This window comes from Rhinopithecus roxellana, chromosome 1, assembly GCF_007565055.1.
Source record: "Rhinopithecus roxellana isolate Shanxi Qingling chromosome 1, ASM756505v1, whole genome shotgun sequence".
Lineage (NCBI taxonomy): Eukaryota > Metazoa > Chordata > Mammalia > Primates > Cercopithecidae > Rhinopithecus > Rhinopithecus roxellana.
This window is the reverse complement of record NC_044549.1, coordinates 128,847,530-128,871,457: the sequence shown is the minus strand read 5'-3', so window position 1 is coordinate 128,871,457 and position 23,928 is coordinate 128,847,530. Positions and strand designations below refer to the sequence as shown.

Here is a 23,928-nt window from a genome sequence, read left to right as displayed (position 1 = left end):
CTCCAGCCCTGTCGATCCTATTTCGGAAGGGCCTCAGGGAAGGAGATTCCACAATTTATTTGATGACCTGTTTCAGTTTTTAGCAACTAGGAAATTCCCCCTTCTTCTAACCTCGATTCACCGTGCCACAGATTTGGTTTGGAGGCAGATGGTTCTGTTTATAGGCCTGCCACTCGGCTTTGTCTGCTCTCAGGAATGACCTCCGCCAGGCCAGATCGGAGGTGGAAGCTAGGACTCGGTAGCTCCGGAGGCATGTATCCCCTTCCTGCTGGAAATTTTCTCTTTCTTGGATACCCTGCCACTGAATTATTGTCCTTCCCATCTTCCACGACTCCTTCTTGGTCTTTCAAAAAAAAAAAAAAAAAAAAAAAAGGCCGGGCACTGTGGCTCACGCCTGTAATCGCAGCACTTTGGGAGGTGGTTGGATTACCTGAGGTCAGGAGTTCAAGACCAGTCTGGCCAACATGGCGAAACCCCGTCTCTACTAAAGATACAAAAAATTAGCCAGGTGTGATGGGGGGCGCCTGTAATCTCAGCTACTCTGGAGGCTGAGGCAGGAGAATCGCTTGAACCCAGGAGGTGGAGGTTGCAGTGAGCTGAGATGGCGCCACTGCACTCCAGCCTAGGGGACAGAGTGAGACTCCGTATAAAAACAACAACAACAACAACAACAACAACAACAACAACAAATTATGGTTATTTTCAAACATACAGGGAAAGTAGAGAGAATAATAAACCCCTGTGTACCCCAAAACCCAGTTTGAGTAATTAGCACCTCTAGCAACTGGCAGCTAATCTTCTTTTAACTCTACCCCAGTTCACTTTATCACCTCCAGATCAAACTAGTTTATAGCAAATTCTTGAGATTCTATCATTTTATCCATAAATACTTGACTATGTATCTTTAATAACTCAAAGAAAATTACAATACTATTGTTACTCTTTAAAAAATTCTTTAAAAAGGATCCAGTAGTTGTTCAAATTTCTTTGATAGTATCATTTTTTTTTAATCGTTAGCTTGCCTGAAAAGTCTTCATATTGCATTTGTTGATATATATCTGTGAGGTCTCTTTGGATCTATAGACTCCTGTTCTTTTTTATCCTTGTCTTTTGTTTATTGAAGAAATGGGTCATTTGTCCTTAGAGCAGTGCTTCTCAAACTTTAATGTGCATGCAGATCACTCCAGGGTCTTATTAAAATGCAGATTCTGATTCGGGAGGTCTGGGTGAGGCCTGAGACTGCATTTCTGACCCCCTCCTTGGTGATGCTGATGCTGCAGGTCCGTGGACCACACTTTGAGTAGTAAGGCTGTAGTGCTGTGAAGATTCTGGATTTTGCCAACTGCATCTCTGGGGTGTCTTTGAAACATAGTCTATTCCTTGTATTTTCACTAAATTGGTATTTTTAGATCTAGAGGCTTGACTAGATTTAGGGTTAGCTTTTTGGCAAGATTACTTCATTAGTGGGGCTGTATATTTCCTATTGCATCTCATTAGGAAGCACATAATTTGATTGTCTCTTTTTTGTGATTTTTAGACTGATCAGTGGATTCAGATGTTGTCAGCCTGCACCTGCTATTATACAGTTCTTGTCTAGACCAATTACTGTAGTCCCCTAATGGTAGGATACCCTTGAGGATACCCTAGCACCCTCCCTGTACTTTTCGTCCAAATCTCTACAGATGCTATTTTCTCCATAAATTATTTCCCATATAGTCTCTTAAAAGGATCTCTCTCTCTTTTTCTTTTCTTTTCCTTTTTTTTTTTTTTTTAAGACTGAGTTTCACTCTGTTGTCCAGGCTAGAGTGCAGTGGTACGATCTCGGCTCACTGTAACCTCCACCTCCCAAGTTCAAGTGATTCTTCTGCCTCAGCCTCCCAAGTAGCTAGGACTACAGGCACCCATCACCACACCCAGCTAATTTTTTGTGTTTTTAGTAGAGACAGGATTTCATCATGTTGGTCAGGCTGGTTTCGAACTCCTGACCACAGGTGATCCACCCGCCTTGGCATCCCAAAGTGTTGGGATTACAGGCGTGAGCCACCGCACCTAGCCTCTCTTTTTCTCTTCTCTGCATCCGTACTCTCATGGAATCAAAGACCTGAAGGGCTTGAAAAGTCACCCAGTCCAAATACTTCACTTTATAGATGAGAAAACTGAGGCTAAAGATGTTTAGGGAATGGCCCAGTGTTACTTAGCTAATTAGAGTGAGCTGATCCAGAATTAGACCTGTGATTGTTTGGACTGACAACCAAGAAGCCATGAGTGACTTTATAAAGAGGAATTTTGGCTATTGGATGAGGGCTGAAGCATGGAGTCTTAGAATGGGAAAGCAACATGGGACATTAGAGACCATTCCTAATTATCAAAATGAGAACAGTGAGGCCTAAAGTTGTAAGCTGACCTTCCCAGATGACACAGCTCTCTCCTGGGAGAGATAAGGGCTTAACCAGGGACTCTGGGGTGAGTCAGGTGGTGGTAGTGAGGGAACAGAGTCAGAGTCTGTGTGGTTTGGTGGCACACGGGCTGGAGAGGGAAGATGGGATCTAAAAGGATAATGTGATTGAGGAAAAGGTTTTTTTGTGGACGTTTGAGGCAGAGAAGTTACTCAATACATCTTGTTGGATGAATGAATGAGAAGAGGAAGTTGGGATGCCTAGGATGGGAAGTAGATGGAGTGGAAGAGAAGATGCTGAACAGAGTGCTGGGACATTGATCTGGGGATGATACGAGGGTCCTTCCTTTCTCAGTGAGTGAGAGAGTTGGCCAGGGGGTAGGTCTTTTGAAGATAGAAGTAGTAAATGCTGGGCCACGTCCAGGGAAAATGGTACTTCAGTTATAGTCAGAAGGCAGAGAGAGGGCTGAGGAAGAGGTGGGCAGTATTCTGACACACTTGAATAGGGGTTCTGGTGGGCTGAGAGGGGCATGGGCAGGAGGTGATGGTGGCCTCCATATCCTTGATGCCTGGGCTCCATATCAGAGCCCTAGATACACTAAAAGGCAGAGGGTAGCTGACCTAGACCTGAGTGAAATCCCCCACCACCCCACACAGTGCCTCTTTTTTGAGGGAACAGGACACTGGCAGGCAATAGGGAAAGAGAAAGCACCAATAAGCCACCCTGTGCACCTGTGCAGCCCCCGGGGGTCCTGTGGGACCTAGGTAAGAACGAGGCAATGGTGCTCATTTACAGCGAGAGCATATCTGCTACCATAGGAGGGGAGCAGGCTCTCTCTGTGAATTAGCTTGGCAGGTTGGAATGTAAGTCAGACTATGGGGAAGGCTGGATGCCATAGGGTCTCCTTTGGTTTGGACACAGGAGAGTAGCTGAGGGAGAAGGTTAGCTGAGTCTTAGTAAATGTCAGTTGTAGTAGCCTGAATTCTGCATAGAGGCCACAGAGTTGGGGACTACTTACCTTTTTTTCTGCTGTACACACTGCCTAAATTGTCCATCAGCTCTTTTATGCCTGTTAAAAACCCTTCCAGCTCAAAAGCCTTCTCCCTGTGAGGTTCTCCCCAATGGAGAGAGGTTCTAGCTCTTGCTAGAAATGAATCTTCCTCTTCTCTGAATTTTCACTGCCTTGTTTTCTCCTCTTATATGGACTGTATATTCTGCCATGCATTTTGCATATTTGTCTGTCCCCAAAAGACTTCAAACTCATGGAAGGTGGGGACCATATCTGACAGCTCTGTGTTCTTCATAGTACCTGGCATGTCTTACCCATATCAGGTGTCCAATATAACCATTTGTGAGTTGAAAGAAATAATGTGTGCAAAAATCCTAAAATGGAAATCCAGGTGTTCTTTGAAGAAACATGATAAGGTTTGCTTCCAGATGAGTTCCCCCAACCTCTCTGGATGAATATAGTGAACAAAAAAAGTGGACCAAATTTCCAGGATAGGGAGAGACATGGAAGGTTAATCCAAGTCTCCATCAAGTAGTCCTCTGATCATAGCTGAAGGAAATCCATCCCTGAACACCTGAATAGGCAACAAGAGTAGGGCACATGAGGCATGTTTTATATGAGAGAGACGTTAACAGGCAGAAGAAAGGAGTACTCACTGATCCATCAAGAATGATGAGAACCTACTTATTCTGTGCTAGACTCTAGGGATGGAGCAGAAATGGGACACAGTCCCTGTCCTCAAGGGACTGAGGACCAGTGGGTCAATACTAGAGGCAATGGTGTGCTGCTAAATGCTTAACAGCAGACTCCCCTGGAGGAAAAAAAAAGCCTTTGTTATTGTGTTCCATGGTGGTGTAAATATTCCTGCTATGGCCAAGTTCAAGTGACCATGATGACATCACCGAAAGGCAAGTTGGGAAGAGATACACCAGCAAGCAAGCTTGCTCTAGCACACCGCTGGCTGGAGGCAATGGGGAAGAAAAGGAAATAGTTATCTGCATGTCTGCAGGGCCTATGGCCATAATAGAGAAATGTACTGGGAGTGAAAGAAAAACAGGGCAAACAACAATATCTGTTTTCCCTAGAGAAAAACTAGAGAGAATGTTTTTATTGTCAATAATCTGATGTGGCCCAGAAGGGAAGAAAAGGTGATGTATTGAGTGGCACTGATGAGTGGTGACAACATTATTGGAAAGACAGTCCAGTTTTTTTTTTTTTTTTTTAAGACAGAGTTTTGCTCTTGTCACCCAGGCTGGAGTGCAATGGCGCGATCTCAGCTCAGTACAACCTCTGCCTCCTGGATTCAAGGTATTCTCCTGCCTCAGCCTCCCGAGTAGCTGGGACTACAGGCGCATGCCACCATGCCCAGCTAATTTTTGTATTTTTTTTTTTAGTAGAGACAGAGTTTCATCATGTTGGCCAGGATGATCTCAATCTCTTGACCTCGTGATCCACCCGCCTCAGTCTCTCAAAGTGCTGGGATTATAGGCGTGAGCCACCTCGCCCGGCTTTTAAGACAGTCCAGTATTATCCACATACACAAACTGGCCTGGCCTGTAGCAACTCTTACAGAACAGTGGCTTCTTCTGCATTCAGAGATGCTGGTTTATATCATTTTAGGAGCTGATGTCTATTGTGGGCAGTTAGATAATGATATTAATCCACACATGTTATATATTATTAATATATATCATTTATTGAGTAACTATTATGAACAAGCACTTTATATATTTTATGTCTAATCTTCACAACCCTACAATGTCAGTATTTGTATCCCCCCCCCCCTTTTTTTTTTGAGACAGAGTCTTGCTCTGTAGCACAGGCTGGAGTACAGTGGCATGATCTCACCTCACTGCAACCTCCACCTCCTGGGTTCAAGTGATTCTCCTGCCTCAGCCTCCTGAGTAGCTGTGATTACAGTTGCACACCACCACATCCGGCTAATTTTTGTATTCTTAGTAGGGATGGGGTTTCACTATTTTGGCCAGGCTGGTCTTGAACTCCCGACCTCAGGCAGTCTCCCACAGTGCTGGAATTACAGGCGTGTGCCACTGCGCCCGGCCTTGTATTCCCATTTTTACAGATGAGGAAACATTGACTCAGTAACACTAAGGAAGGAATGTCTTTCTAAATTTGTCAAGACTCATGATAGTCCTCATGAACCTGCAGGTTTCCTGCATGAGATGCAAGTGATGAGATCAAGAAGTCAGCCCAAATTACAGAGTGCACGCACCTGATGCCTCTTACTCTTGTGCTTTGTTACCTATGAGATCACATTTAGAGTATCACAGAACAGGAATTTGATTTTTCATTTTAAGGCGGACCCTGAAAAAAATGGAGTATATCAAGAGAAGAGTGGTCCAGGATATTTATGGGTCTATAAATCAAGTCATCTAAGGAACTGAGGCTGTTTAGCTCAGTGAAGATGAAGAGGAGACACCATGAAGATACATCTCCAGCCCTATGAAAGGCAGTCACATGGAGGAGTGCAGAGGATGCTGTGTGTGCCCCTAGAGGGTGAAAATGGGCCCAGTGGATGGTGAATTCAGTCATGCACTCCGTAAACACTTATTGTGCGCCTATTTTGTTCCAAGTATTGTGCTAAGTGCTGTCTAGGGAAGAAGATGACAAGGAATGGGACACACAATCCTTGTTCAACATCAGGAAGAACTTTCTGAAAATCAGAGCTGTCCAGTAGCGCAGCAGGCTTCTTGAAAAGTAGTGAGCTTCCTATCTTTGGAGTATTCAGGAGGGGGCTGGGTGCCCACTTATCAGAATGTGCTAGGATGAGTCTTTTGTGGAGTGGTAAGTGGAACTAAATCCCCTTCCAGTTCCAAAATTCCATATCCACATCGAGCTTTGTTTTGGCAGACTAGTGTGCGCTGTGCTGAAAGAGTGCCATCCTGACCCCCACTTCCACCCAGCCTTGTCCGCCCTGCTGTGTGCTGGGAGTTCTCTGACAGTGAGCCGAGGTGGGCCAGTTAGACTGGAAAGTGGCTGCATCTGTGACAGGGATGATGGAGTTCTGGCGGGTTTGTGTGGGCTCAAGGAATGTGGCATTGAAGCCATGTACACACAACCTGCTTAAGAACATCCCATGGGCAGAAAATGTTTTCTTCCTCTTTAGCCCTCCTCTGTTGCCGTGCCAGGCGGGCACAATGGTGCCTTTGAGAGGGGCAGCTGGAAGGGGGTGTTGGCAGGCAGACTGGAAGTAGAATATTGCAGCTGGGGGTGGGGGTGCCCAAATCCATTTCCAGGAGTGAGCCGGCACTGGGTGCCAGTTTCCAAAACAAAACTGCTGTTTCTCAGAGTTCACAGTGGTGGGTTGCTTCAGAGCTGGACAGAAGGCAAAGCTGTTTCCTATCCGCTGCTCCACCCTCCCCAAGTGTTTTTTTTTTTTTTTTTTTCAACTGGTGTGTTAAGGGATTCTTGCTCTGGATGTAGATTAATAGGCTTTGCTGTCTATCTGGGAAGCTAAGGCCAACTTGGAGTGGATGGGGCTTTTTGAGGGATCACACTTTCCTGCAGACAAAGCAGGGCTTGATGGCCTGGGTGCCAGCAGGGATCATGGGCAGGTAGGCTTCTGAGCCACAAGAGAGGGCTCAGAATGGAGATCCTTTCTGCCCTGCAGGGTGATTTCCACCCTACAGCCACCCGGCACCCTCACTGCCACATGGGCTCTGCCCACTCACTGTCTTAACTCTGTTGGGTGGGAAAGAGGTGGGAGAATGTTGGCATTTCCTGTCCTGGTTCACACGTGTCCCGGACCCTCTGCTACTATCAAAGATACCACCAATAGCTTCCTAGAGATGGGCGTGGGAGGCCTTCTCACTCACTGTGCAGTTAGGAGAAGGCCTGAGTGCCAGCCATCTTCCCCTTTGTGTTACAAATGCAGCAAGGTGGGCCCCTTTTCCTGGTAGCTTCCAAGAAAAAGGCGTGACTTGAGGCTGGTCAAGTGATCATTTCTAATGTTCACACCAATTGTGGAATTTCCTATACTTGGTTCAATTTTACAATCAACAAATAACTATTGAGGAATTAGTTCACTTTAGGCATTGTGCTAAGTCCAGGGGTATAGAATGAATAAGATAAAGTCCTTGCTTCAGAAAGCTGACTGCTTGATAGATATGCCAAGTCCTGAATGGTAGCCCCTTTATCAACTAAATGGACACATGACTTTTCTAAAAAGCAGGAGGGTAATGCAGAGGTCATCTCCTACTGCAGGTCCTCTGGCATTGTGAAGGGCATATGGGCCGGGGATCACAGATGGAGGCTTGAAACTCATCTGATCTTGGGAATACTTACTTATTTTATGAGATGCAGTTTCCTTGGGTAAATAATGGGAATAATACACAACCATGCAGAGCTGTTATAAAGATGAAATAAGACAGAGCTTGCCACGTGGTAAGTACTCGGTAAGTTGCTGCGATGGTTATTCATTTGTTTATCCTAAAGGGCTTGAGATATAACATGTGTGTGTGCACAGTGGTATTTATCCAATCCCTTGTAGATTCTATGACCTTCTTTAAAGATTCAATTCTTCTACCTTCTTAATTCCTCTTCTAGTGAAGACTAAGATTAGTCAGTTTAGGACCTCACAGGATAAGTTAGAAAAACAGACATATCCACTATAGCCAACAAGACATATTTGTATATAATATTCTGTTTAATAACCTGTGATTGTAGAGGAAGAAAAAGATTGTAATGTTTCTCTTCCCTGAGGTTCCCAAATCTCCCGGGTGTGGTGATGAAGATCATGAATTCCTCTGAATATTCTAAAAAGTCTAGGTCATTTCCCACTGACGGGGCCTCAGAGTTTATTATTACTTAAAAGATGCATTTGTTTGGTAGACATTGCTTGGGGAAAGTTAATTCTTTTAGTAAGGGACCTTGGTGGTAGAAGACTTATGCTTCCTGGGGCTGGGACAGAGGTTGGCTGAGACAATCTTCCAGAAAAAAATATATTGTGGGAGCACATTCTGACCCAGCATGCTGAATCACATGACTCCCAACTTTGGTCTCCTGAGACTTTCTTGGGCCCCATCTATGAAACATGCTGCATATCCCCCAACAATTACTATGGGAAAATGTAGGCACAAAACATAATCTTTAAAAGTTATTCCCAAGTCCATAGAAGACACAAAGTAGAGAGAGCCAGGAGTCTGAAGACAAAAGAAAATCAAAGCAATTCACAAAGAACAAAAGAAATGGAAAAGAACAGGAAAATAAAAGCATATGAATGAATAGAGGCTTGAAGTGAAGTGCAGGGTGCGCATTAGTAAGAAATAAAAAAAGAGGGTCATTTAAGAAAGAGAAAAAGTTTTATGTGCCAGAAACTGCAAGCAAACAATGGAATTCTGTAAGAGAAAGTTGACAGAAACAGTTTTTCCTTGCTAAGCTGAACGATTCTAAGCATCGGTGAAGGAAACTTGTCGGCACGTGATTGAAAGAGACAGAGATGGGGATGATGGAGCTGCATTTAAAAATGAATAAAGATGTAATAAACCAAAGAATCATAGAGGTCCTCAAGAGGCCTGATGTTAAAGAAACAAGGGTTAATGTTAAGACTGAAACGAGGCCAGTGTTGTAACAGTGCTGATTCCTGGTTGGTGGGATTGGGGGTTATTTTCTTTTTTGCTCCTCTGTATTTTAAAATGTTCTGCCATGAATTTGGATTACGTTTGTAATCAGGAAAATAGGTTAGCACACATATTAGGAGTAGCAGAAAGAAACCAATTAGTAGGAAGCAGAAAGAAACCAAGCGGTGAGAACTGGTGAATGGGCAAGAAGAAGCAACCAGAAGTGACAGGAGCTGCCTTGGATGGTCTCACAGTGAAGGTGGTGCTGGAATGAGGGAGCTGCTGGACTGGATTGAGGAAGGGAATAAACTAGAAGGAGGAGCTCTCTCAGGACCATTCTAGCCTTACTTTTGACTTCAGGGTTTGCTATGTAATCAGGTTGGCCCTCTTATTTTCCACGAACTCAAAATCCCTTCTAATGCTCTTCTCAACTTTCCCTTCCCCATGCATGTTGCCATTTCTGCCACTGTGGCTGCGTGGACGGGCTGCCCGTCAGTCAATTCCCACCTTCCTTACTCCAGCGAAAGGCTCTACCTCTGGTAGCTGAGAAGAAGGTTCAGATCATATCAGGAGAGACCAAGACTTGAAGACCTCTTTCCCTCTAGTTTAAGAGTATGCAGCACTGCAGGTGGATGCTAAGACACAGTAGAGAATGTCCACAGCTGGAGCTTATGAGCTGTGAGTTCTCTTCTGCACATACTGGTTTGGATGAACTTAGTCAAGGTACTTAACTTGTGAAGTCCTTGATGTCTCTCTTTTAAAAATAATGGCATTGGCCAGGTGCGGTGGCTCATGCCTATAATCCCAGCACTTTGGAAGGCCGAGGCAGCTAGATCACTTGAGGTCAGGAGTTTGAGATCAGCCTGGCCAACATGGCGAAACCCCATCTCTACAAATACAAACATTAGCCAGGCGTTGTGGTGTGTGCCTGTAATCCCAGCTACTCAGGAGGCTGAGGTAGGAGAGTCACTTGAACCTAGGAGGCAGAGGTTGCAGTAAGCTGAGATTGCGCCACTGCACTCCATCCTGGGTGACAGAGCAGACTAGTGTGCTTATTAAAAATTTTAAAATTTAACCATTTTAAAGTGTCAGTGGCATTTAGTACATTCACTCACACTGCCTTTTTAAAGTGTTAGAATAACATAGTCATTTGGGTTGGTTCCATTTTGCCATAATAAAAAAATGTTGCATTGCACCTCCATGCTCATGTGTGAGAAACTCTCTAGATCAACGTCGAGAAGAACTTGCTGGGTCATATAGGCTATAAATGCATTTTCGGCTTGGTGTGTATTGACGAACCGCCCTCCAAAGTGGCTTACCACTGATGTTCCCACCAGCAGGATCTAAGAGTTCCCATTTCTGCTCCTCCTCACAGATAGTGGCTGGGGTTTCATGCAACACCATAGAGCAGTTAAAAGTGACCAACCAGGCCGGTGCAGTGGCTCATGCATGTAATCCCAGGACTTTCAGAGGCCAAAGTGGGCTGATCACTTGAGGTCAGAAGTTCAAGATCAGCCTGGCCAACTTGGCGAAACCCCGTCTCTACTAAAAATACAAAAATAAACTGGCCATGGTGGTGGGCACCTGTAATTCCAGCTAATTGGGACACTGAGGCGGGAGAATCACTTGAATCCGGAAGGCGAAGGTTGCAGTGAGCTGAGATTGTGACATTGCACTTCAACCTGGGCGACAAGAGTGAAACTCCTCAAAAAAAAAAAAAAAAAAAAAAAAGTGACCAACCTGCTCTATCAGCACTAACATGGAATGATCTCAAGAACATAAAGGTGAGTGAAAAGGTAAGTTTGGAGAATGAAGAGACTGGGGGCTTCAGCTTTATCTGTAGTATTTTATTTCTTCTGTTGAAAAATAGTTGAAGGGGCTGGGTGCGGTGGCTTGTGCCTGTAATCCCAGCACTTTGGGAGGCTGAGGTGGGTGGGTCATCTGAGGTTAGGAGTTCAAGACCAGACTGGCAAACATGGCAAAGCCCTGTGTCTACTAAAAATACAAAAATTAACTGGGTGTGGTGGCAGGCATCTATAATCCCAGCTACTCAGGAGACTGAGGCAGGAGGATCACTTGAACCCAGGAGGAAAGGGTTTCAGTGAGCTAAGATCACACCACTGCACTCCAGCCTGGGTGACAGTGTGAGCTCCATCTCAAAAAACAAAACAAAACAAAACAACAACCACAACAACAAAAAAAGGAAAAATAGTTGAAGGAAATAAGACAAAATAATGACAATATCAATTCTGAGTGAGGGGGAGTTGGGAGTATTTGATATACTATTCTCAAGACTTTTCTGTATTTTAAAAAATCCTCAATTAAAAGGAGCAATTGATGTGCAGAGATGCCCAAAATATACTGGATAACCAGAATTTTTTTTTTTTTTTTTTTTTTTTTTTTTTTTTTTTGAGCAGCTTCCAGATTTGGACTTACTTCCCCTCCATCAAAGTTTATATTAGTTCATATTAATGGAGCTGGCTGGCCTTCCCTTGTGAATATTGTTTTAAAGATTGGATTAAATACCAAGGAATTGGACCGGGCACAGTGGCTCATGCCTGTAATCCCAGCACTTTGGGACACTGAGGCAGGTGGATTACAAGGTCAGGAGATTGAGACCATCCTGGTCAACATGGTGAAATCCCGTCTCTACTAAAAATGCAAAAATTAGCCGGGCGTGGTGGTGCACCCCTGTAGTCCTAGCTACTTGGTAGGCTGAGGGAGGAGAATCACTTGAACCTGGGAGGCGGAGGTTGCAGTTAGCCAAGATCACACCACTGCACTCCAGCCTGGTGACAGAGCAAGACTCTGTCAAAAAAAAAAAAAAAAAAAAAAAAAAAAAAAAAAAAAAATCAAGGAATTTTGGAAGTTCTTATTTTTAGCCAGTAAAATGAAACATCTTTAAAAAATGTAAAATAAGTGCTCGAGTTGAAGCCTGTCTGGTTTGCTCTACCTAACTATGATCCCATCCAAAAAGCTCTGTAAGGTTATTCTGGGCCTGGGGTCGGGGAGGTGACTCACTGTGTGCCTTCCTCACCCCACCCCCCACCTGTTTAATCAGGTGAAATCAGGTTAGAATGAATATTAAGAGCCTCTGGAGGGGAAGAGATGTCAGAGAGGAGCACCCTGAGAGACTACCTTAGACCAGGGCTGGTGAGGGTGGGGTGCGGGTGACATGCTGGCTTCTTTTTTTTTTTTTTGAGACAGAGTTTTGCTTTTGTCACCCAGGCTGGAATGCAACGGCATGGTCTCAGCTCACAGCAACCTCCGCCTCCCGGGTTCAAGAGATTCTCCTACCTCAGTCTCCCGAGTAGCTGGGATTACAGGCATGTGCCACCACACCCGGCTAATTTTGTGTTTTTAGTAGAGATGAGGTTTCACCATGTTTTGGTCAGGCTGGTCTCGAACTCCTGACCTCAGGTGATCTACCCAGTCTGCCCAGTCTCCCAGAGTGCTGGGATTACAGGCATGAACCACCACACCCGGCCGACAGGCTGGCTTCTTAATTAGAGCCCACAACGATTTATGGAGCACCCAGTTTCCAGGTACAGCACTCACGTTCACAGACCTTCCTTTCTGGTCTCATAGAAGAAGCATTTAGGGTGAACGTTTGCAATTTTTTTTTATGCTCCCGTTTTGACAAATGGAAAGAATTAATTCCTGCTTTTAACATTATCTGAAATGTTAAAATAAAGACTGTGAATGATAAGGAGATTGGATATGCCCAAACCTGGTTAAGAGTCTCTGCTCTAGACTGAGCTTCTCAAGTGCCAGTACTGCCCAAAACTCTCAGGTGTCTGGCAAATCTGGATTTGAAGCCTGACCTGATCGCTCGTAGGTTATGGACCTCAGGTGAGCCTCTTACCTTCTCTCAGCCTCTGCCCCCTTCTCTGGAAAGGTGATTATGACACCTGCCACTTAGGGCTACTTTGCAGATTCCGTGAGGCACTTAGCACCACTGCCAGTTACATAAAAAAACAAAAACAAAAAGCCCTGAAAACTTTAATCCTAATAATGGCCTTAGGAGGTAGACTAACCCCTATGCCCCCCATTTTATAGATGAGAATACTGAGGCTCAGATATACAGTTCAATAAGTTGCTTAACCTAAGCACAGACCAGGGCTCACTGCCAGGCCTTGTGACTCCAAGTCAGGGCCCTGGCCAAGTGTCTGCAGGTGAGCAGGAGATTTAGAGTAACCTTCTCCCCTACCTGAGTCACAAGGCCCTAAAAAACAGGGTCAAGGGTGATTTGACTCACGTGGCTCTGCAGGACTTTTTGGATCTAGTTTCCTAGCACTAGTTAAGCAAGTGCCATATTGAACAGCTTTTGTGTGTTCTGTGGACTCCCTTCAGTTTCTCTCTTGTCCAGTTGGCCCAGTTGGCCACAAGCTTTGTTTCAGAGATGAGACCAAGTCTTTTATTCCTTCTCAAACAGCCAGTAGCCTCAGAGAAATCACCTGCATATCACACGAATGGCTTTCTTTTCTTTTCTTTTCTTTTTTTTGAGACGGAGTCTCGCTCTGTCCCCCAGGCTGGAGTGCAGCGGCACAATCTCAGCTCACTGCAACCTCTGCCTCCGAGGCTTAAGCCATCCTCCTGACTCAGCCTCCCAAGTAGCTGGTATTACAGGCCTGTACCACCACACCCGGCTAATTTTTGTAGTTTTAGTAGAGACAGGGTTTCACCATGTTGGCTAGGCTGGCCTCAAACTCCTGACCTCAGGTGATCCGCCCACCTTGGCTTCTCAACGTGCTGGGATCACAGGTGTGAGACACCACGCTTCGCCACGCGAATGGCTTTTAATGGAGACCTTCCCTGCAGTCTCTCATTTGAGCTTTAAGTTTCACCATCCAACTTTTTACCAGATTGGCAAAAAAAAAAAAAAAAAAGAAAAGAAAAGAAAAGAAAAAAGGAAGAACCGAAATAGACTTCACTGTCTGTTCCCCTAAGTTCCTTACAGTTGTGCCCTTCCTGTAATCACTGAACCCGTCAGCCTCAGTTCCCTCATCCGTAAAGTGAGGACATTAATATTGGCCCTGCCTGTTTTGTGCATCAAAATAAATGAGACGCTGTGTGGGAAGACCTTTTGCAAACTTTAAGGCAGTTTTCCTCCTCTCTGACTCTCTCTCCTATGATGCAGCCTGAATCTATTCCTTCCTCAAATGAGAAGTAGGACTGAGTCTTCTGTTCTTTGCAAAGCATTTCTCAGCACACCTGCCCAGCTGCATGAGCTGAGAGGAAATCAGCATATTAAGGAGGAAGAAACAGTGCCTCCTGCTGAAGACTTTACCGCTTCTAGCACCTGTTAGGTAAATCTCTATTTATTGGGTTCCAAGCTAAATTCACTCTAAAAGATCTGGAATCTTCTCTCTTATCGGTTTTCAGCAATGAAGTTTTGGTTGAGAAACTGAATGCTTCTGAGCCTTATTTTTAAAATGTGACAATACTTGCCTCGCTGTGTGGTTATAGCGTATTAGGACATGTTATGGTTGGCAGTCAAAGCACGTGACTTTTTCTTGTCCCACTGGACTTTTCTCTCCCTTCGGTTTACGTTTTTTTTTTTTTTTTTTTTTTTTTTTAATTTAAGACGGTGTCTTGCTCTGTCTTGCCCAGGCTGGAGTACAGTGGCATGATCTCGGCTCACTGCAGCCTCTGCCTCCTGGGTTCAAGCGATTCTCTTGTCTCAGCATCCAGAGGAGCTGGGACTACAGGCACCCACCACCGTACCTGGCTAATTTTTGTACTTTTAGTAGAAACAGTGTTTTACCATGTTGGCCAGGCTGGTCTCGAACTCCTGACCTCTGGTGATCCACCTGCCTCGGCCTCCCAAAGTGCTGGGGATTACAAGTGTGAGCCACTGCACCCGGCCCAGTTTACCCTTCTAAATCTCTGTGCCTCAGCTTGCTTCTCCATAAAATGGGGATAATAATCTCTGGACTACTTAGTTCACAGGGTTGGTTGTGTGATTTTGAAATAAAGGCTGGGGTGGGGAACTGAAGATGGTGAAACGTAGTAGCAATGCCTCAGTGAGGTTATTAGATGGCCTTGGCCTGGTGGGTCATGTGCTGGTTCTCAAAGGCCTGGCCTGTTGTCTGCGGCAACCACATTTAGAAGGTCCCTTAGTATAGCTGCTCTTACCAGCTCCTCCTGAGGCCCCTGACACTCTCCCATCTCCCTGCAAGGCTCTGCAGTCTCCTTACACCTGTTAACCCCATGCCTCACCCCTGTCTGTCTCTCTCAGTCCCCCTCTGGATCACAAGGCACAGGACCATCCACCACTATTCTCTGGATGCAGAAATGGTGCCTGACCCAATCCTGAGGGCTGTCAGAAGCTGCCCATCACATGACATGCTCAGCCCCACTCCCCCAGCTAACCCTCATGAATAAATACTAAAAAGACTCATTATGGAGAGATAAGGAAAACAGGAAGTGCTTCTGAAAGCTCCCAACAACACCCCCCCTCCAGACCAGTGAACAACCCCACCCCCTCCAGAGGCCACCAGTGTCTTTAGCAACGAGGCCCCCTCTGCAGTTGAGGAAGAGCCTCTGTCTTTCAAACCCAGAGGGGACTGTGGGGCCTGGAGCCGGGAGGGCAGGCCAGAGGCAGGGGAGCTAAGTTGCTGTATTCTGGGCACAATTTCAAGGCCAGCTGCAGGGAGAACAAGCAGTCGCTGTGCGCCTGCAGCTGGCTGTGGTTAGGCCAGGGCTGTCCCTCACTTGTGGTATATTTAAAGAGACCCCACCAGACTGCCGTGCCAAGGGGAAAAAATGCACACATAACCCTGTTAGCCACACTCGGTTCCTCTGCCAAGCAAGGCCTCTCCTCCTTCCTCGGCTCCCAGCACTGCGTTCACACATCAAGAGAGGAGGACCGTCTTCTCAGACTCTCTGTGTACCACCTGGGGACATGCACCCTGGCGCCTGGCCTCTCTGTCCTCTTACCAAGCTGGCCAAAAGTTCAGGGGATTAGCCAGATCGGCGCCTCCCACCCTGGCGTTGGTAACCCAGCAACCGAAGGGGAGAGGCAGGCAGATGAGTCAAAGGCAGCCGCACAGAACCTCTGGCTTCGTGTTTTGTTTGTGAAAACTCCCTGTGAGTGAGGAGCACAGGGGCCCTTCCGGCAGGGAGGGGTAGGGCTTTCCTACACTGCTCCAGGCCACATGCGCCTCCTGCAAGGCAGGCCCAGGCCCCATGGATTGCAGTGCAGGTTTAGAGGCCAAGCTGGTGGGCCAAGAGGAGCCTACCCTGGCTGAACTCTCTGGCTGCCTCTTCCACTTGTTTTCCTCAAGTGAAAACAAGACTACAGGCCTAAATCTCACGGGAAGGTAGGCCTAGTAGCAAGAACTCTGGACAAGAGAACCAATGGGCGTAAAGTCCCACGGAGCAGGTGTGCATAGAAGTTTGGACTTTCAGGTGGCCAGAGACCAAGGAGCTATCCATAGCAATCAATGAGATGACTTCCGGAGCGAAGCCCAGCCAGTGTGGGGTGAGAGGGTGGGAAGTGGGCAGCTTATCAACCAGGGGAGGGGAGCCAGCAGGCAGACTGTCTGAGGCAGGCCCCTACAAGTGCTGGAAGAGTTAGTGAAACACAAGTGCACCAACAGGATTGGCTACATAATTGGTGGGGCCTAGTTCAAAATGAAAATGCCAGGTTCTTTGTTAGAAAATTATCAAGGATTGCAAGAAAGTGACAGAATAGCATGAAACCAAGGGCCCTTCTAAGCACAGGGACATTTTGTGACCACAAAGGTTGCATACCCACAAAACTGACCCTGGGTAACTGTGAGTCAGCTCCTTGAAGTAGATGTGAAAATCAAGGCAGGTCAGCTGGGGGATGTCTGGCTGCAGCTCCTATACTCCCCACCCCTGCTGCCCTGTAACACCAGTTCTCAGACTTTTACCAGGCTTGGGACATTGTCTCTCCAATAGCAGCCCCTCTCCCTGTGCTGACGGCAATGGAGGCTTTACCTCTCAGAAAAGAGGCAATCGCAAGGCCATGGAAGGAGGGCTGAGGGCTGGAATGAAGCGTGGCTCAGGGGTCTTGGGGCCTCTGAGTTCCACAGCCCCCCAGGGATTCTCTAGACAGGTCATTGGAGCCTTCTGAGTGAGGGTATGGAGGTGTTTTGGAACAGGATGGAGAAACAACACAGACTAAGCTCTGGGTCACCTCTTAAGGTCCCGAGAGGATACATCCTGTGCATGTGTGACCATCCAGGAGCGGAACCAAGATCCAGGAAGCCTTCTCTCCACTTGGGAACTTACCTCCAACTCAATGTGGTCATGCAGTTTCTTGCAGGTCGCTGCAAAAGTCTCCGAGGTACCAAATTCAAAGTACCACAGCTTGTTCTTCATCCTGGACCACAAAGCAGAGAGATGCCTCAATATTCCATATTTGAAATGGTCATGTAAAATAGCTACGTTCTTTGGATTGGGAGGTCCGAGCCTTCAGCAATTTCCCTAGTCTTACATTTTCTGCACTTGTTAATCAGATGATCAAGGAATAGAAATTTTTACCAACTGTTCTTGCTCGGAACTTAGAGAAAATCCACTTATTTCTTAGACATCACGGCAACCCTGAGTGAACTACCACCTGCTCCCCGAGCTTCCTGGTCAGAACAGGAAGAAGGTCTCTGTAGCTGCATTAAGGAAAGAGTTCTATGAGAAGTCAAGCCAGAGGTGGCAAATATTGATACAGTGCTCTGGTCACTGTCCTTTCCATTACTCAGGCAGAACTCTCTTTTGGGTATGTTTGGGGTGTAAAGGGAAGATTCTTCTAAGACTTGAGGGATGTGCAGTCTTAGGACAGAGGAGGGATAGCCCCACACTAACCCAGCTAAAATGCGTGTTGCATTGTCCAGGCTGTGATTGGGGGAAGCAGAGTGGCAAGAGTTAGATACAGATTTGCAGCCAAGTTGGAAAAAAAGAAGGGTTGATTGGTAGCAATAATCACCTCCCCCCTTCCTCAAATGTATTTGCTTAGGCCATGGCAATCCTTCAGTTAAGGGCAAGACTTGTCATATTTGCTTCATAGTAAGAGTTCACTACTTTGAGCTTTAAAAATTTTCAGCCTTTTCCTTAAGAGAGAAAAAAAAAAAAATCAATCAATGGGGTTCTCATGTAGCTGGGGGCTTTGCAAAGTCAGATGGTGTGTCCTGACACTTGGTGCTTTGGATCAGATGGTCTCACTAGGAAATGTTTCTGAAGGTATTCCATTCCTTCCACCCCAACTGTTACCCCATTATCAGGGGTTGGCTAAGAGAAGGGACACCTGTCCAGTTTACGAGCTGACAGATTTTGCTAAGGAAGGATTAAACAAAAATCACATTCTTCTTGGCACTCAGAAGACAGGATGCCACCTTGCATGGTGCTAATCCTTTCTCCTCAGGTTTGCAGACGAAGGGAAAAGGAGCAGTCTTCAGAGGGAAGAGGGCTCTTATTTTTTCCTCATCTTCCTTAGGTTGTAGCAGATGACTCTCCAGAATAGTAGACATAACTCTTTTCTGCAGATTTTCCCAAGAGTCTACCTAGAACTTGAAGATGAGACTCTGTTCTTCCATTGTATGAAGACTTCTGAGATCTAGTTGGTTGGGAAATAGCTTTTCTGACTCTTAGTATGCACGAAAAGAACAAATCAATGATGAAGAGAGTAAGAGTAAGCAAGCTGTGGGAATTATGCCTCATGAACAAAGTTAGAAGAGTTGGGTATACTGTAAGCAGACCAGTGCTTCTCAACCCATGTGCTGTGTGTGGCACAGGCATACCTGGAATGTCAATCTCCTCAGCCTGCAGAGCAGCCAGGTGGGATCTGGGACAGGCTGAGCCCCAATGCCATGGCAAACATTCTCATTTGTATTTCCAGTGTGCCATACGTAGATTTTCATTTTCTGTGCATGCCATGATGATGGGAAATAATTGGGGGAAACATTGTTCTAGATCACTGATTCTCTGTATGCACAGTAATGTGAATGTCTAATCACTTGGGGATTTTATGAAGATGCACATTCTGATTCAGTGGTTTAGGGTTAGGGCCCAAGATTCCTCATTTTCAGTGCTGCTGGTCCGGGGGATACTGTGAGTCATGTGGACCTTGAGAGCCTATGCCTGTGGTTCTCAAACATTGGTATTTACAAGAATTACCTGGGAAATATGATTAAAATGCTGCTTCCAGGACTCCAGTCTATAGAGATTCTATGAGACAGTTGTGGAACGGGGCCCAGGATTGTGCATTTTTATGTGTGTCCAAGTGATCATTATGCAAACGGTCAGTGGACAGGACTGAGAAACATTGCTGTAGATCCCAGTGAAATGAAAACGTGGAAAAAGACAGAACCAGTTAAACCTGAAGGAGAGGATTCTCCAGGGAGGACAGAATGAGGGTCAGTGCCTTTCTGCAGTCAATGATGGCAAAAGACTAAGTAACAGGAAAAACACAGATTGTCATAAATACCAAAGCTGAGCATTCCTTTTTGGCAGCAAGAGCATCTCTGTAGCCAGGAGACTTGCTTGTGATTCCATTTTCAAATATCACTGCTGGCCTGAATCATGACTTTTGAAAGTTATTGCCAGGAGATTTAGAGTTTTAATAAAAGTTTCCGGAAGCCACAGCTATTTTTGCCCAGTAGTAGCTCTTCTGATGAGCTAATAAAGGTTAAGAGGTCATGGTTAGGTCAGCATCGCAGAATAACTGAGAAGATCAAAGGGACTACTCATTCACTGCTGGCTGTGTAACCTTTGACAAGTGATTTAAGATTTTTAAGCCTCAGTTTCCTCATCTCTAAAATAGAGATAAGAAAAATATCTGCTTCAAGAGGTAGTTGAAAAGTTAAATGAGATGACAGCAAAGGACTTCACATAGGCTTGCTGTGTAGAAGGCTCATCAAGAATGCCAGCTACTTACTTATTAGCTATTATTATTTCAGTGTCTTGAGCTGGCATATTCAGGATAACATAGTGAGGCAAAAATGAGAGATAAGGATGTGTAGCTACAGATATTATATATTAATATTTTTCTGGGCAAGAAAAAATGTGATCATATTTATTACATTATGTGCCTTGACTTTTGGTGAAAAAAAATATGCTCCCCATATGTCTAGTTTAATAGATTTTTTCAGAATCATACCACACCCTAATCCTAGATTAATTATCTTGACTGGTCACACAATTGGCCAAAGTGATGTTAATTGCTAATATACTTCTGAGAAAGTGCAGGTTTGGTGTGAGACGAAGTATTCATCAATTCAACAGACATTCGTTGTGCCAGGGACTAGAGAAGGTGTGCTAGGTACAACAAAGAACAAAATAGCATTCCACGCATTGGACATCTGGGAAAGACAGACAGGAAGCAGACCACAGTGTGGTCAGCCAAGAACCAGGCACCGGGGTTCGTAGCAAGAGAGACACCCAGTTCTTAGAAGGATGTAGAAGGCAAACATGGAAGGTGGAGAAAGAGCATTTCAGGCAGATGAAGCTAGGCCATGGGACAGGCAAGAGAGAGAATAGTCTTGCCGGAGGGGACACAGAACTCAAGGTAGGGGTTGGCCAGGTAAGGGTGGAGGCAGACAGGAGCAAGACTGTGAAGGATGGGCATGCCACACTTAGGGGTTTGTGCTTTATCTTAAAATCTGGTGGGGCGCAACGGCTCATGCCTGTAATCCCAGTGCTTTGGGAGGCAGAGGCAGGTGGATCACCTGAGGTCAAGAGTTCGAGGCCAGCCTGGCCAACATGGTGAAACCCCGTCTCTACTAAAAATGCAAAAATTAGCCAGGTATGGTGGCAGGCACCGGTAAGCCCAGCAGCTTGGGAGGCTGAGGTGGGAGAATTGCTTGAACCTGGGAGGCAGAGGCTGCAGTGAGCTGAGAATGCACCACTGCACTCCAGCCTGAGTGATAGAGTGAGACCCCCATCTCAAAAAAAAAAAAAAATTCTAATGGGAGTCATGGACCATCCTCAAGTGGTATGGGAGGGGGAGGTGGTGACAGTATTGACCTGATCAGATTTAGGTTTTTAAAAGATCATTCTGTTCCAGTTGTGGAAAAGGGACTGGAAAGGGAGGTACAGACTGGAAGTTTGGAAAATAGTTTGGAGGTGGTGTAGAAATCCAGGAGATAGCTGAGAAGGGCCTGAACAAGGGTCATGACAATAGTATTAGAAGAGAAGAGCAGGGGAGAGTCACAAGCTAAAATTTAGGAGTTATTTTAGCTTACGGAACAAAAAGGAGGGGTCACAGTGATGGCCAAGTTTTTGTTTTAGACAGCATGATAGATGGCAGGTGTCATCTCCTGAGAGAGGGGCACAGGATATTGATTCTTCTGTGGCAGTCATCTTTGTAACCGGAAGACAACACTTTTGTGTTTGGTTAATCTTTTCATTCATCCATCCATTGAACATTTATGGACCCCTACTATGGGCCAGGTGCTGTATAGGGCTTGGAGATAAGTGATGAATAAGACAAGCAAGACCCCGCCCCCCCCCCCCCCCCTTTTTTTTGAGACAGAGTTTCATTCTGCCTCCCAGGCTGGAGTGCTATGGAACAATCTTGACTCACTGCAATCTCTGCCTCCCCGGTTCAAGCGATTCTCATGCCTCAGCCTCCTGAGTAGCTGGGATTACAGGCATGTGCCACCATGCCCGGCTAGTTTTTATATTTTTAGTAGAGACGGGGTTTCATCATGTTGGCCAGGTTGGTCTTGGACTCCTGGACTTATGTGATCTGCCCACCTTGGCTTCCCAAAGTACTGGGATTACAGGCGTGAGCCACCATGCCCAGCTGAGCCTATATGCTTTTAATAGCTTCACCAAGACCTAACATTGAACCTCTGACCCATGAGGGATGTGGCTTTTAGATATGTTCAAAATGGAAATGCTTCTGTTTCTCCTCTTTCAATGCAGGCACTTTTTGGCTAGAAGTGAATGCATTCTATTCCCATGGCCCTTTGTTCTGCACTCTGCTAAACATTTTACACACACCATCTCCTTCTCTGAGAACCTACCAGTTCTCAGAAGAAGCTTACTGGTAGGTTACTCTAGGATTTCCTTATTGCTACAAACAAGGACATTCACAGATGGAAGTGAATTCTTCTCTGCCTCATCTTCCTTTTGCTTTATCATCACCAGCACACCACCATCACCACCCGTTTCCAAAGCCTTTAAGAAAAGCCTATAGACCCTGCAATTTGAGCTGGGAGATGCAGTCCCCACTCTCCCTGACCACCAGAGAGCCTGAGTGCAATGTTCCTTCTTCTCTTTTGAAGATGTCTCCCCAGCTACTTTACTCTTAGCCCTTGTAGGAGGACCATTGCTGCAGAATGTGGCACTGAGTTTTTGTCTGTTTCATCTTCTATTGTACAAGAATATGGCATCTGAGAGCTGAGAGGCTAGGGTTCATGACTGGCTTTGCCACTCACTGGCTGGGCAAGTTATTTAAATTCTTTGAACCTTCACTTCTTCTACAAAATGGGAACATTATTTTCTACTCACAAAGTTGTGAGGCTTATGTGGCAAATGCAAAGTACCAAGCAGGTGTTTAATGCATAGTAAGTGCTCAGTAGCTCTCCTTCCTTGTTGCTAGGAGACACAATCACTGGAAGAAGACGCATTCCCCAAAGGCTGCAGGGGTAAGGGCCGGTCTACTGTGGGGAGTCTATCGTAGGTGGCCGATATTTTTTGAAGAAAATAAAACTAACAATGTTTTAATGGCTGCTGGAATGCTTTTTCTGCATCTCTCTTCCTAAGTTGTCTTTGGCCCACCATTTTTTCCCCTGTTATAATCACCTTTCAGCTGGAAATGACTAATCCTGAACCAGCTGTTCTGAGGCTGATTTCCCGTTCCATGAAACTCCTAGGTTCATTGTCAGGCTCTGAACTACCCAGATGAACCCATTCTTGAGGTAGAAGATCCTCCTGTGTGCTCCAAGGGACTCTCAGCCACATGGAGAAATGGCAAATACAAATAGTGACACCATGGCTCAACTCTATTTCTGGATTTTCTTAATAGCCCCCTGGCTTATAAGAAAATAACATCAATTGCACACTAGCTAGTTGAATCTTTTCATTAGACAGATGAGAGAAAAAATGAGACTAACTAAAAATGTTCTTTTATGTTTGTCAGCAATTTAGGGCTGGAATCCATCATCCTGACAGCTATGAATAGCCTGTTTTCAAGGATGTCCACAGTGAAACCCAGCTAGCTGCTGGCCATTCACTTTACCAGCAGAGGCTATGTACTCAGCTTCCTATACGACCCCGAGCTTCTGGGGACCCTTTCCTGAGAATCAAGGAAGTTTTAAGGGCAACGGGCTTTTGAAGTTGTGAAAACATGAAAACATTTATTTGGGCTTAGAAGTCTACACAGAGAACACTACAGTTATTTCTAGAAATAGAAGCCCTTGAAGTGAAGGTATTCCTCTTTGTGGTTTGGACTTTGATAATCAGGTTCTCGGAGTGACTCATGCCTCACATAGTTACTTAGGCCTTGGGTGTCAGTTAGCATTAGGTTGGGAGGCCTGGTGAAACAGATGCCACCCACAAGATGGTGTTCTGTGTTGCATGCAGGGAGGGCAGAATGATTTAGTGGAGACCGTGCTGCACCAGCGGGGAAAGCTGCCTCCCATACCCCATTATCAAACGCACCAGCACCTGACTTCATGAGAGTCGCTCAGCATCCCCAGGCCTCAGATTCCTCATCTTAAAAATGAAGGGCTTGGGGCCGGGCACAGGGGCTCACGCCTGTAATCCCAGCACTTTGGGAGGCTGAGGCAGGTGGATCATGAGGTCAGGAGATCAAAACCATCCTGGCCAACATGGTGAAACCCAGTCTCTACTAAAAATACAAAAAATTAGCTGGGCGTGGTGGTGCATGCCTGTAATCCTAGCTACTCGGGAAGCTGAGGCAGGAGAATCGCTTGAACCAGGGAGATGGAGGTTGCGGTGAGCCGAGATCGCGCCA

At 45.7% G+C, this 23,928-nt stretch overlaps 1 protein-coding gene across 4 annotated transcripts in view; it reads right to left on the bottom strand.

The window, feature by feature from the left end:
• The window catches only part of DGKG (diacylglycerol kinase gamma), a 220,282-nt gene that overhangs the window by 47,511 nt on the left and 148,843 nt on the right, over positions 1-23,928 (bottom strand). For all 4 annotated transcript variants that reach the window (XM_010376604.2, XM_010376605.2, XM_010376606.2 and 1 more), the window contains one exon: positions 17,247-17,337. In XM_010376604.2, coding sequence (XP_010374906.1) covers positions 17,247-17,337 — 91 coding nt within the window. The remainder of the gene's footprint in view (positions 1-17,246; positions 17,338-23,928) is intronic.